Here is a 14,378-nt window from a genome sequence, read left to right on the forward strand (position 1 = left end):
TGTTTGTGACCTGAATTTAATCTTAATTGGTCTGGTCTTATCTGTACTATATTTTCCGAGTCTGAATTTTTCCTCAATTTCCTTTATAATTTCTGGTTCATCTTCCTGGACTAATTTTAATAAACTGCTTACTCTTTCATTTTCCTCCTTGATTCTTGCAGTTCTATCTGGGTTATGTTTCTCTTCCATTCCTAATATAATTATACATTTCTTTTTGTCAGCTAATTCTCTTACTATATTCTCCTTCTGTCTCATCACTTTAATAACTGAGTCTTCATTATGTTCTTTCAATTGCTGTTTGACTATGTCAGTGAATGAAACCTTATTCCCTTCTTGAGTTATTCTCCAATTTTTAGCTTCTGTAGCTAGTTTCTCTCTGTTTTCATTACTATTCTTCTTCAATTTCTCATTCTCCTCCTTTACATTTCCTAACTGTCTTTTTAGGTCCTCTATTTCTTCAGTTAAGTTTCTGTTAGCCTTCTCTAGTTGTTCCAACCTTTCAATTCTTTGAAAAATGGAGTCTACGTTACCTAACTTACGCTCCAAGTCCTCGATCACCTTATCAACTCTCTCCTCTAGTCTTATCAGTCGGGGGGGGGGGGGTTGTGTCCCCCCCACCCTCTTTAAATCCCTGGAACATATTCTCGTCACTTTCTTCTGTATTGCTCCTCTCTATACTTCTAATCTTTACATTTTTATTAGACATTTGATCCTCGCTAAGTCTTTTGTTTACCTTCCGCTTGTCTGGCTGGTCAAAGTCTACTCCCTCCTCATTTCCTTCCATTTCCCTCAGTAATCCCTCCCCTTTTCCTCTTTCCCTACGTTCCCACTACTCCACGAGCAATTTCCCCCCCACCCTGCAAAAACACTAGGCACTTCTCTTTGCGTTGGGATCCACAGACTTCACTTTTCTTCAGAACGTCTTCTAAGCCGTCCATTCGTTGAAGTGTGTGTGTGTGTGTGTGTGTGTGTGTGTTGCTACAAATGAAGGGTGACTTTAACAAATCCTTCCACATAAAACTGTCATTCACTACACTACAAATATACTTATTTTTTGTCAAACACTCTTTCAGGGACAATAAAAAGAAAGACTACTTTCAAACCGCCTGTGTCCAACAGCACCAAAAATCTACTTCGAAATATTTTAAAAGAAGATATGGAGTTCTACGACTTCGCCAAGCAGCGGCTTCACAAGCAAGCAAATGCTTTGGGAATACTTTGATTATAATTAACTATTAACTTGTTCGCATACAAAAATATAACAACTTTGTGGTTATACTCAATATTTTCAATAACTGCACTATTTCTGATGCACTTGTTCATGGCAACTAAGGAGAATATAATATTGCTTAGATGTGTCCTGTATGTTAGAAATTAATGGCAATGTTCTATTTTCCAATGTAGAATGTAGAAAAAAGCAGATCTTAATTTGGTATTTGTTATGTTCAGTCTGTTTTTTGTCATTCTTCTGAAATGGCATTGTGGTGACGCGCCGCTGGTAAACCAATCAGAAGCTTTCCAAGTTCCTGATTCTGACCAGCGACGCGTCACCACAGCATTGCTCCCGCAAAGTGAAATAACTAATGCATATTCATAAGAAAAAAAAAAATCATATACTAAAGGTACTTCTGTGGCACCCCAAAGGACCAGAGTCACGCAGTATTCTTGTATGTTCAGAGACACATTTCCAATCATGATGATATCCTGAGCCACTTTTTATCTCTTACTATTCCTCACTTCTGCTATCCTTCTTAAGTCCTTACCAGCCCTAGAACTCCAATTCTTCTTTTTTCATACTCTTATAGCGAGGGATAACAATACCGGCACTTTGTTTCTATTATTATTAAAAAAAAAAAAAAAAAAAAAAAAAAAATCAGGAAAATGGATGCTACTGTGTTTTTGTACTTCTCTCCCGCAAGGAGTCAATACATACTCTGGCACATCCATTCCCCAACTCTGAAAAAAAGGGATAATGTCCCATCAGCTCATACTGTCTCATATTCTTATATTGGTTCAAGATGGCGTAGAATAGTCTTGTACAGAAGAACCTCCTTTGATGATGACGATGGCCTCCGTCGGTCGATATCAACCATGGAAGTTGCGCCTTCCAGGGCGAGACGTTATGGAGGACCATCAGTCACCTGGGCTGTACGTCACTGATGGATCCAAAGAACTCCGTGAAAATAATTATATTGTAATAATTAGGGCAGACAAATCAGACATTTTTGCTATTCTTAAGATTTGTTCCAATTGGCTTCTCCTCCACCTAGAACTCAATAGAATAAAACAAATTTTAACTAATAATGGATTTACAATGAAAGACATTGACAAAGAAATTAAAAATAATATGGAGAAAGCCAATGGTAACACTAACAAAGTAGACAATAAGATAAATAAATTAAACATCTATTAACAAAATACAATGTCCCCTGCATACAAAACAGATGAGAAGGTATCAAATGATATATTACACAAGAATTGTAAAACCAAAAAACAAGAGGATAAACTAAGTTTAAATATTTATTACCGTAACGCCAGAACTTCGTCTCTTATGAAAAAATAACACACACACACATATATATATATATATATATATATATATATATATGTGTGTGTGTGTGTGTGTGTGTGTATATGTATATATATATATATATATATATATATATATATATATTATTCACACGTACGTCGGATACACGGCGAAGATTGGAACTCCGGAAAAGAAGGGCAATTTTTGTGGATCTCAACGAGGGAGTACCTTTGTTGTATTAGTAAGGAAGGGGAAAGCTCGTGGTGTAGTGGGAAGGTGAAGAAAAGGGAGAGAGGGGTTACTGAGGAAAATGGAAGGAAATGAGGAAGGGGACGAACGGGCCCCGGATGTTAGGAGGGGTGTAAACAAACGGTGGGGCAGAACACACAGACGAGGAACAAGGAAGCAGAGGTGTCAAAAGCAGAAATATAGATGATAGCAGCTCAATGGAAATAGAAGATAACTGCTTTTATGGGTTTAATGAGGGAGGAGGTGACAACCTCCCCCGACTAGTAAATCTAGAAGAGAACATTAAAAAAAAAAAAAAAAAAAAAAAAAAAATGAACGTAACATGGGAGGTTAGGTTTAACCAATTAACACTAGTTACCCAAAGAATTGATAAATTAGAAGAATTAAAGAGGGCGAATCAAAACTTAACTAAGAAAAAATAGAAAAATTAAAAAGACAGTTAAAAGAAGTAAAAGATCAGAATGAGGAATTAAAGAATAATAATAAAGAGAATAAAGAGTCCATAGCAAAAGAAGCAAAGGGTTGGAGAAAAGTCTAGAACAACAAAGTTATATTTTGAGATATAGTGACACAACAAATGAAAGATCAAACTAAGGACACAATTATTAAAGTGATGAGAGAGGAGAATATAGTAAGAGACTTAGCGGATAAAAAGAAATTTATAATTATATTAGGGATGGAAGAGAAGTATAATTCAAATAGGATCACAAGAGTAAAAGAGAAAAAGGAAAAGGCAAACAAGATATTAGAAGTAGTTCAAGAGGATGGGCAAGAAACAGGGAGACAAATTGAAGAAATATGTAGACTACGGAAATATAATACAGATAAGACCAGACCAATTAAGTTCAAATTCAGGTCATAAACGACAGTAGAGAATATCTTAGCAAAAACAGGGAAACTAGCAGACAGTGAACAATATAAACAGGTATGGATAAAAAGAGACATGAATAAAGAGGAAAGAGAGAAAACAAAAAGACTAAAAGCTAAGAAAAAACGAGAAAAGAAGAGAGTCAGAAAAAGAGAAATTCTATTGGATAGTGGATATGCAAGTGAGGAAATGGTTCATAGCAGAGAAAAACGGAAAGGAAACAGAAAACACGATGGAAGCAGCAGAAAACTAAAAGCGTCTTACACAAATATAGATGGCTTAATAACAGGCTTGAACGAACTGAATAATTACCCGAAGGAAAAAGAACCGGACATAATGGGAATTGCAGAGACAAAATTTAAAGGCCCACTACCACCCAACAGTGTAGGACATGGTGCATATAATTATTGGATTAGAAACAGAGTTAAAACAAGGGGGTGGAATTGTGTTCCTAAGGATATAAATGTGAGGAATGTCACATATGGAAAGAATAGAGTAGACATGATTATGATGGAAGTGGAGGACAGGGATGGGAAGAGCAAGAAGTTTGTATTAAATTATGTACCTCCTAAAACGGCCTCGTGGGAAAAGAGAGAACACAAAAATATGTTAGAAGACACAAAGATAACACTAAATAAGATAATGGAAGATGGAGGAAGAATAGTTATAATGGGTGACTTTAATGGTAAAGAAATCTGCTGGGAAGAGATGACAGTGAAGGGTGGAGACGACCTATGGGGAAATGTATTACTTGATATGATTATAGAACATACAATGACGCAATGGTTACAAGAGAATACTAGGTATAGAAATGAGGAAGAACCATCGAGACTGGACCTAATAATCACATCAGAACCCGAAATAGTGGACAAGATTGAATATAAGACGCCAATAAGTAAAAGTGACCACATATTGGTTGAACTGGAACTAAATTAGGAAAAATACATGGAAAAAACGAACAATATAGAAAGGGAAGATGGATGTATGGAAAAACAAATTTTGATAAAATAAGAGAATTCTTTCAAAAAGCAGACTAGGAAAGGATACACAAGGAAGAAACAACAGTAGAAGAGAAATGGAAAATTTTGACAAAAACTTATACAGGAGTGGAAAAGTATGTGGTTTGTTATGGTGTATATATTGAAGTTACGATAATGTAGTTGGGATAGGTATAAGAAAGGGGCCATTGGATCTGTCTGGTGACATTAGGTACTTCCTTGTTGGGTGACGGTGAGATGGCGTCATGTTGTGCTACATTAGTATTCCTTGAGTTATGTGTTTTGTGACTGAGGAAATACGAGGCAGAGGTTGGAGGTCTTGGTAAAGACGAGTACCATTTCACGTGTGGATTACGTAAACGGCGTGTGATATGGTTAGTAATGGTTACACCTAGACGGCCCCCTCCATCCGCTCTGGTCATCCCTGAACTCCCTGGTTTTCCCTCCTCCATCGTCATCGGATTGGCATCTCGACCCGAAGTCTTGAGTAGGCCCTTGTGGCCATGTTGCCATAGCGACTAAAGGCCCATCCTTCTTTGTCCTCGTGAGAAGCCTAGCGCGATCTATCAATTCGTCCATACTTGCCGACACGGCATTATTTCCTGTAGTCCAGCAGATATGCAATCTGGAAAGCCCTTCATAAACACCATCCTAACGAGTTTACCCAAGCCTTCGCCTGTGAATATTGATAGTCCAGCCAACCTAATTTTGTTGGCAAAAACATCAACCTGTTTGGCAGCCCATCGCGTTCTTTGCAGCCAACTAAAGATTCGAACGGACTCTCACCGAAAGGCTCTTGTATTTTTTCCCCTTCACCGCATCCGCTTGATCACTAGCCGCTATTTCCAGGTATATGGCCAACGCGTCGTTCTCTAGGTTAAGGGCAATATAGCTCGCGACATCCGTGACTCCGGTTAATCTAGCCACTAGTCCCACCTTTTTGAGCCATCCGGCGACGTCTCCATTGCCGTCAGATGGCATTAAGCTGATATTGTTAATCTTGAATGGGTCCTTTGTGTTCGTTGCCTCGGTCATCTTTAGCGTCTAGATAGCTTGTAAGATTTGTCGATCACTTACCTGATTTCTGTGGAAATCCCATTCCATCGGTTGCTTGTTTCACTCTTTAATTTCCCTTCGTTCTTCCTCACTTCTCTCACCCCATTCTAGCTTACCTAAAACCGTTGCCTATATGTAAATCTAATCCTAGTACAGTTCCACTTGCTTCCTCTCGTTCCACACACACGTGCACGGGGGCTCGACGTCGTGGTGTACGTACAACACTCTTCCCTCACTATGACCTTTTTGACCCAGCGCCGGGGGTGCCAACTTCGCACCCTCGTCTGTACCACATTCACCACATATACATATGTATATACAATGGGGTGTCCCAAGCGTATATAGGTAGAAATTCAAAGTAATGATATCAAATCCAGCACATGCTGCTCTGGTTCCTTGTCAAATGAAAATGATTCCACCAAATTTTCATGAACATTGGGCAATATTTAATGGTCGCGCAAAATGAACGTTTTTATAGCTCCTCTGGGAAGTCGACGGCGTCGAGATGTAGCTGGTGTCGGGGATTTGAAATCGTCCTCCGTGTCTTCGTTGGCTGATGAGGATGAAGTAGAAGACTCTAAAGCCACGTTACGATCAAGAGTGGATGACGAAGCAGCCGCGTCCTTCTTCTTCATCTCCTCCATCCTTTGTCTCTTACGTCTCTTCTCCTCAGTCGCTTGTTTCAGCTTCTCGTCCACGCCAGCCATGGAGCAGCTCTGCCGGTCCTCCCTCTGAGCCTTCAAGAATGCCTTGTCTTCCTCGGGGATCTTCGCTTCCATTGCCTTAGAATGCGCGATGTCGAACATATCTTCGAGGCTGTCTCTGAAGATGCATCTCTTCATTTCTTCCATCTCTGTTTTTCGTGACTTGGATTTCGCCAAGGTGCAGTACTCTTTGTACAGCTTGAGGATCTTCTTCTTCACCCACGACACATCCGACGTCGGAATGTTCGCACGTCGCCACACTTCCATGACCTTCTCAGCTGTAGAAGCTGCTGCAACAAGAAGAACCTCCTTCTGGATCTTGTGATGGAACAAAAACACCTGGAGAACCTCGCCTATCGACGGAAGACGATTCCCCGGAAATGACGATGTTGGGGACTTCTTCAGTAGCCATACAACTTCCTTAGATCGTGTTTTACACGCCATTACGTTAGACCTGGAAACAAAAAATGACAGAATAAGTTTCACACACCTTAGCCTATCTCTCTCTCTCTCTCTCTCTCTCACACGTCTTTCCTGTTTCCTCTCTCTATTACCTATCTTTCACACCCACCTTCCCTCACCTTCACCAAATAAACAAAGTAACACAGAAAAATATTTGTTATTGTAAAATAGAGCTCACCTAATGCCCCTACAACACTGACCGCTGCACGCTATGCCAGTGACCGCTGCACAACTTCACTCTCTGACTCCCAGCAGAAAACTGAATGAAATGCGCGACCAGTAAAAGACGAGATAGGAAGCTGAAAATTTTCCTGTTTAAACTTGTCACGACAGGAAACAAGGGCAACAAGTGCTGGAGTGTGTCCGATTCACTTCGGTTTCTTGGGACACCCTAATATACATGTATGTATACATACATATATATATAATATATATATATATACACACAAAGAATTGCAAAGGAGTTTGCTGACAGACCATCTGGTCCATAACTAGGTTGGATACAAAAATATGAATAAAAATAATAATTTAAATAATTATAAAATAAATGAATAGGTAAAGTTTAATAAACATGTAAATATTAATAAATGGACAAATGAATAATAATTAATAGTAATAAACAGACAAAAATAACAAATATAAAATAAAAGGCAGGCATTACAGCCTCTTCCTTGGGTGTTTATCTAAATGAATCCTAAAGCTTCAAATTGAACCACATTACACTACCTCTGCAATAAGTTTATTCCATTCATTAACTACACCATTGGAAACATTTATTCTACCCACTTCCATATTAAATCTATTTCCTGACAGTTTAAGGCCATTATTTGTCTGATTCTCAGTGTGAAAAAATTATCAATTTTGATGTCAATTCCCTTTAAAATGTTAAAGACCTATACCAAGTCACCTCTGAGCCTACACTTTTTTGGGGGGAAATAGATTCATACATTTAAGTAAATTTTCACAATTGTTTTTGATATTTGGAATAAGTTTTGTAGCTCACCGTCATATTTCTTCCAACCTGTCATGTCTTTATTGGGATTCAGTGACCATATGGAAACTGAATATTCCAAATGTGGATGAACTAACAATTTATATAGCTTGTTAATGGGATGGACATTTGAACTAAAAAAAAAATGGTGCAATCATTCCTAGAATCTTATTTGCCTTCTCAGAGGCTGAAATACACTGCTTAGATGATTTGATTGTTACTGATAATTATGCCAAGATCCCTTTCACTATCCACTTTTGTTAAAAAATTTCCAAATTACTTGTAATCATACTGTTATTTTTACCTACATGTATAACCTTGTATTTGTGTTAAATTTCATTAGCTACTTTTCAGACCATTACTGTAGTTTATCTAAATCTTCTTGAATATCTAATTTGTTAAAGTGATCATTTATCATTCCGCACAGTTTTGTATCATCAGCAAAATTGGAGACAATAGATTTGTCCATAGCCTATATCATATACACTATGAATAGAAATGGCCCAAGAATGGAACCCTGAGGAACTCCACTTGTAACATTTTCCCACCTAGAAGTTTTTCCATTTAGAACTCTGTTTTCGTTCATTTAACCAATTACTAGTCCAACGTAATAGGCTACCACTAATTATGTGTGAAGCTAATTTAGAATGGCTTCCGTGGGGGACTGTGTCAAAAGCTTTCACAAAGTCTGGATATATTAAATCTATAGTTTCTTTTGTCATAATTCAAGATGACCGTGTTGTAGAATTTGAGTAAGTTAGTCACGCAAGAATGCTTCCATCTGAATTCGTGCTGGCTATCATTTATCAAACAGTTACTTTCTAAATGGTGTTCTATATCATCTCTGATAGTGTACATAATCTTTCCTATGATTGAAGTCAAGCTTATGAGTCTGTAGTTATTATTTTTTTTCACCTTTTTTGAATATGGGAGTAATGTTAGCTAGCTTCCATTCTCTTGGGACATCTCTGGATATAATCGATGTCCTGAAAATAATTTCCAATGGAACAAAAATCTCATTTTTCATTTCCTTTAAGATATATATATATATATATATATATATATATATATATATATATATATATATATATATATATATATATATATATATATATATATACACACACACACACATATATATATATATATGTATGCCCACAACTTGCATACATCAAGAATCAGTTCAGAGTAGCCCCAGTTCAGGTACAAACTATCCAAACTGACCACTTGTATACAAAGAGCCCCAACAGGATTAACAATGGTGGCCTTTTAGAGCATCTGTAGTGTTCTGGTATGGACAACCAAGGAAGAAATCAAACTCCTGACTACCCAGTAATCTTATCTCTCTTAATCACTGAATAAGATGAGTATATGGAGAGCCTGAAATCTGGAACTCGAGGTCCTCCATTGATGGTAGGAGAGAGGTCTTGAAGCTGAAGGCAAGTTGTTGCTGCGACGGTCGGTGAGGCTGTTCTGATCTCAGTTGGCAAGAGGCCGTCATTATGATCCCCATGGTGGGATCATGGACAGATCCCATTGGAACGTCTAGCCTTCCGTTTGGCCACTTTCCCTTTGCCTGTGATTCGCGTGAATGAGCTGTGAGCCTTGACGAGTGTATACGTCTCAACTCGCATTGGTGACGTCAACAGCCTGGGTTGGACCAGCCAGAGAAGAACTTCTAATAGGTTAATCCATAGATCCACAGTATCTTTGATGGAACAAACGAATCAATTTTTTATTTACTGCTATTTCTAACAATACAAAAAACGTACCAAAACGTTGATGCTTAGGCTATGTTCCAAAACAAACACTTAAATCAAACCTCAAAACTGCATCTAGTCCAGATGAATCAGTCACAAACCACACTAACTGCAACACAATCAATCCCCACTGGTTCTTGAATTCAGAATTGATACATAGCCAGCATGCTTCATAGCATCATCCCGAAAACCACATGCACCCTTTAATTGCCCCAATACAGTCACATGAAACACTGTTTTATGATATTTCCACTATACCAGCATTGTGTCTAGTACTCTTTGTTTAACCTTGTCACCATGCTAATATCTAGATGGGTTTGATGAAGAGTGATAAATAAATAGCTGATAGGTCCTTAGTTTAACTTTAGTACAACCACTCAGATGGGATGTAAATACAAAATAAACATCTCACACGATCACGCCAACAGGATTTATCCCATCACAGTGGGATTACAAAATACTACAACCTTGATCAAGTAGTATCATAATTTTTCAGCTCACCACTGGAGGGGGAAACTTCACACAAAATGCCATTTTATTTTTGTTCATAGTTTCTTTTTGGTGATAAGTGAACCGGTTGAGCATCTGGAGTTCTTGAATTCATATATCAGTGTTTGCAGTAACAACCTTTTACCAGGTACTCATAGAGCTAGAAATTCAATGTGCCAAACACAAGCTAATTCTAAGATATTTACTTGCAAGGTTTTTATTATTACCATTATATTCTTCTCATATATAATATTCAATGATTTGACCAATTTTGGTTTGGTATAGGGAGTCCCAATGTGGCAAATTCTGAGAAAATTATAAACAATAACCAGTACCTCCATACACTGACCAGGTCCAATTGCCAGACACATTAGCTCTAAAACAGGTCAGTGGGCACCCCCTCCCACACACACACACACACTTTCAACGAACGGACGGCTTGAAGAACGTTCTGAAGAAAAGTGCAGATTGTGGATCCCAACGCAAAGAGAAGTGCCTTTTTGTATTTGCAGGGTGGGGGGAAATTGCTCGTGGGGTAGTGGGAAAGTAAGGAAAGAGGAGAGGGGGAGGGATTGCTGGGGAAATGGAAGGTAATGAGGAGGTGGAGGAATTGGCCCTGACGGGCCGCCGAAAGGTGGACAAGCGACCGCAAGACGAGCTGGATGATGACGACATGTCTAATAGGAATGTGAAGATTAGAGGTATAGATAGGAGCAATACAGTAGAAAGTGATGAGAATATTTTCAAGGGATTTAAAGAGGGTGGGGGGGACACAACCCCCCCCCCCGACTGACAAGACTAGAAGAGAAGGTCGATAAGATGAACGAGGACTTGGAGCGTAGGTTCGGTAATGTTGACAGTATAATACGAAGAATTGAAAAATTGGAAGAACTAGAGAGGGCGAACAAAAACTTAACTAAGGAAATTGAAGAATTAAAACAACAGTTAAAAGAAGTAAAAGATGAGAATAAAGTCTTAAAGGAGAATAATATGGAGAACAAGGAGGGTTGGAAAAAAATTCAAGAAAATAGCAAGGTTGCATTCACTGACATAATCAGACAGCAAATGAATGAACAAACTGAAAACTCAGTTATTAAAGTGATGAGACAGAAGGAGAATATAGTAAGAGAATTAGCAGACAAAAAGAAATGTATAATTATATTAGGAATGGAAGAGAAACATAACACAGATAGAACCACAAGAATCAAAGAGGAAAATGAAAAAGTAAGCCAATTACTAGAATCAGTTCAGGAAGATGAACCAGAAATTATGAAACAAATCGAAGAGAAATTTAGACTCGGAAAGTATAGCACAGACAAGACCAGACCAATTAAGATTAAATTCAAGTCACAAACAACGGCAGAGAATATCTTATCCAAAACATTGAAACTAGCAAAAAGTGAACAATACAAAAAGATATGGATAAAAAGGGAAATGAATAAAGAGGAAAGAGAGGAAGAAAAGCAGAAAAGACTGGAAGCTAAGGCAAAAAACGAGAACAGAACGGAGTCAGAGAAAGAGAGATTCTATTGGAGAGTAGTGAACATGAAACTAAGGAAGTTCGACATACAAAAGAAAAACATAAGGGAAACAGAGAACACAATGGAAGTGGCAGAAAACTAAGAGTGTCTTACACAAATATAGATGGATTAATAACAGGATTGAATGAGCTGAATGATTATTTGAAAGAAAAAGAACCAGACATAATGGGAATTGTAGAAACAAAATTAAAAGGCCCACTACCACCCAACAGTGTAGGACATGATGCATACAATTATTGGATTAGAAACAGAGAGAAAAAGCAAGGGGGTGGAGTTATGTTCCTGACTAAGAAGGATATAAACGTGAAAGGTGTCATATATGGAAAGAATACAGTAGAGATGATTATGATAGAAGTGGAAGACAGAGATAAGAAGAGCAGAAAATTTGTGATAAATTATGTGCCTCCAAAAACAGCCTCATGGGAGGAGAGTGAACATAAAAGTATGTTAGAGGACACAAAGATAACATTAAATAAAATAATGGAAGATGGAGGAAGAATAGTTATGATGGGCGACTTTAATTGCAAAGAAATCTGCTGGGAAGAAATGACAGTAAAGGGTGGAGATGACTCATGGGGAAACGCTCTACTTGAGATGATTATTGACCACACAATGACACAGTGGATACAGGAGAACACTAGGTATAGAAATGAAGAAGAGCCATCAAGGCTAGACGTATTAATTACAACTGAACCTAGAATAGTGGACAAGAATGAATATAAAACACCTATAGGTAACAGTGACCACATCTTGATTGAACTGGCACGTAATGAAGAAATATATAACAAAAGAAATGAACAATATAGAAAAGGAAGAATGATGTATGAAAAAACAAACTTTGATCAAATAAGAGAATTCTTTCAACAAGAAAACTGGGAAGAAATATACAAAGAAGAAACATCAGTGGAAAAGAAATGGAATATTTTGACAAAAATTTACAAAAAAGGAGTGGTAAAGTATGTCCCAAGACAAAAACAAGAAAAAGAATATGTAAAATGCTGGTACAACAAAAGTTGTAGAGAGTTAAAAGACAAAAGAGACAAAGCCTGGACCAGATGGAAAAAAGACAGAAAACCTGAAAAATGGAAAATATATACCAGTTATAGAAATGAATATGTACAAACATGCATTGAGGAAAAGAGAAAATATGAAAAAGACGTCATAGAAAAATGTAAAGATCAACCAAAACTATTCTACAGATTTGTAAACAATAAACTGAAAAACAAACAGGACTTGGAGAAATTAAGACAAGGGGGAGTTGAATACACTGAGGAAATGGAAATGGCGGAAATTATGAACAAACATTTTAAATCAGTGTTTACAAGGGAGAACATACAACCTGAAGAGATTGAATGGAAAGAGAAAGTCCCCCCTATAGAAAAAATAGAAGTATCAAAGAATGAAATATTGATACAATTGAGTAATCTTGATGTCAGAAAATCACATGGACCAGATGAAATAGCAAACTGGATTCTGAAAGAATGCAGGAATGAACTGGCAGACAAAATACATAGCATAATAAGCAGTTCCTTGAAAGAAGGAAAAGTTCCAGAAGATTGGAAAAAAGCAAATATAATACCTATATATAAAGGAGGAAATAAAGAGGAACCTACCAACTATAGACCAGTCTCTCTAACAAGTACAATAGCAAAAATTTGTGAAAGAATTATCAAAAATAGATGGGTAAAATACTTGGAAAAAAACAACGTACTAAATCCAAGGCAATTTGGATTCAGACAAGGACGATCATGCGTCACCAATTTAATATGCTTCTATTCAAGGCTAATAGATATAATACAAGAAAGAGATGGATGGGCTGATTGTGCATTTCTAGACCTAAAAAAAGCTTTTGACAAAGTACCACATAAGAAGTTGCTTAAGAAACTAGAATCTGAAGGAGGAATACAAGGTAAATTACTAAATTGGATGGAAGACTTTTTGCAAGAAAGAAAAATGAGAGTAGTGATAAGAAACCAACACTCAAAATGGGATGAAGTAATAAGCGGTGTCCCGCAGGGAACAGTCCTGGCCCCAATTATGTTTGCTATATATATCAATGATATGGATGAAGGAATTGAAAGCTATATGAGCTTCTTTGCAGACGATGCAAAACTACTGAAAAGAGTGAAAACTGAAGAAGATTGTGAATCACTACAGAGAGATCTAAATAAAGTACAGGAATGGAGTAAGAAGTGGGAGATGGAGTTCAATACAAAAAAGTGTAGTATAATGGAATTTGGAAAAAGCAAAAACAGAATAACAGGATCATATAATTTGGGAGAAGGAATAAAAAAAGTAGAAAATGAAAAGGACCTGGGAGTCATTGTTATGAATAATATGTCACCTGAAAAACATATAAATAAGATTTTTGGAGAAACTTATAATTTAATAAGAACAATCAAAGTGGCATTTACATACCTGGATGAAGAAATGGTGAGGAAAATCCTAATCACCCTGATAAGACCAAGATTAGAATATGCAGCAACAATATGGTCACCAAGTACAAAAAAATGTATAAAAAAACTTGAAAGAATACAAAGAGCAATTACAAAACTGGCACCAACACTCTCAAAACTATCATATGAAGAGAGACTACAAAAACTTGAACTACAGACACTAGAGCAAAGAAGAGAGAGAGGAGATTTGATAGCTATTTACAGAATCATGAAAGGCATAGAAATTACTGATAGAGAGAATCTGATAAAATGGGATGACAGAAATACAAGAGGA

At 37.2% G+C, this 14,378-nt stretch overlaps 1 protein-coding gene across 1 annotated transcript in view; it reads left to right on the forward strand.

Moving 5' to 3' along the window:
• Positions 1 to 2,256, forward strand: part of LOC143029483 (heparan sulfate 2-O-sulfotransferase hst-2-like) — a 31,915-nt gene extending 29,659 nt beyond the window's left edge. Inside the window, exon 8 of the mRNA XM_076192135.1 lies at positions 1,074 to 2,256. Coding sequence (XP_076048250.1) covers positions 1,074 to 1,222 — 149 coding nt within the window. The 3' untranslated portion in view covers positions 1,223 to 2,256. The remainder of the gene's footprint in view (positions 1 to 1,073) is intronic.
• Positions 2,257 to 14,378: the final 12,122 nt, after the last annotated feature.

This window comes from Oratosquilla oratoria, chromosome 11 (assembly GCF_046742065.1).
Source record: "Oratosquilla oratoria isolate Oo_2021 chromosome 11, ASM4674206v1, whole genome shotgun sequence".
Lineage (NCBI taxonomy): Eukaryota > Metazoa > Arthropoda > Malacostraca > Stomatopoda > Squillidae > Oratosquilla > Oratosquilla oratoria.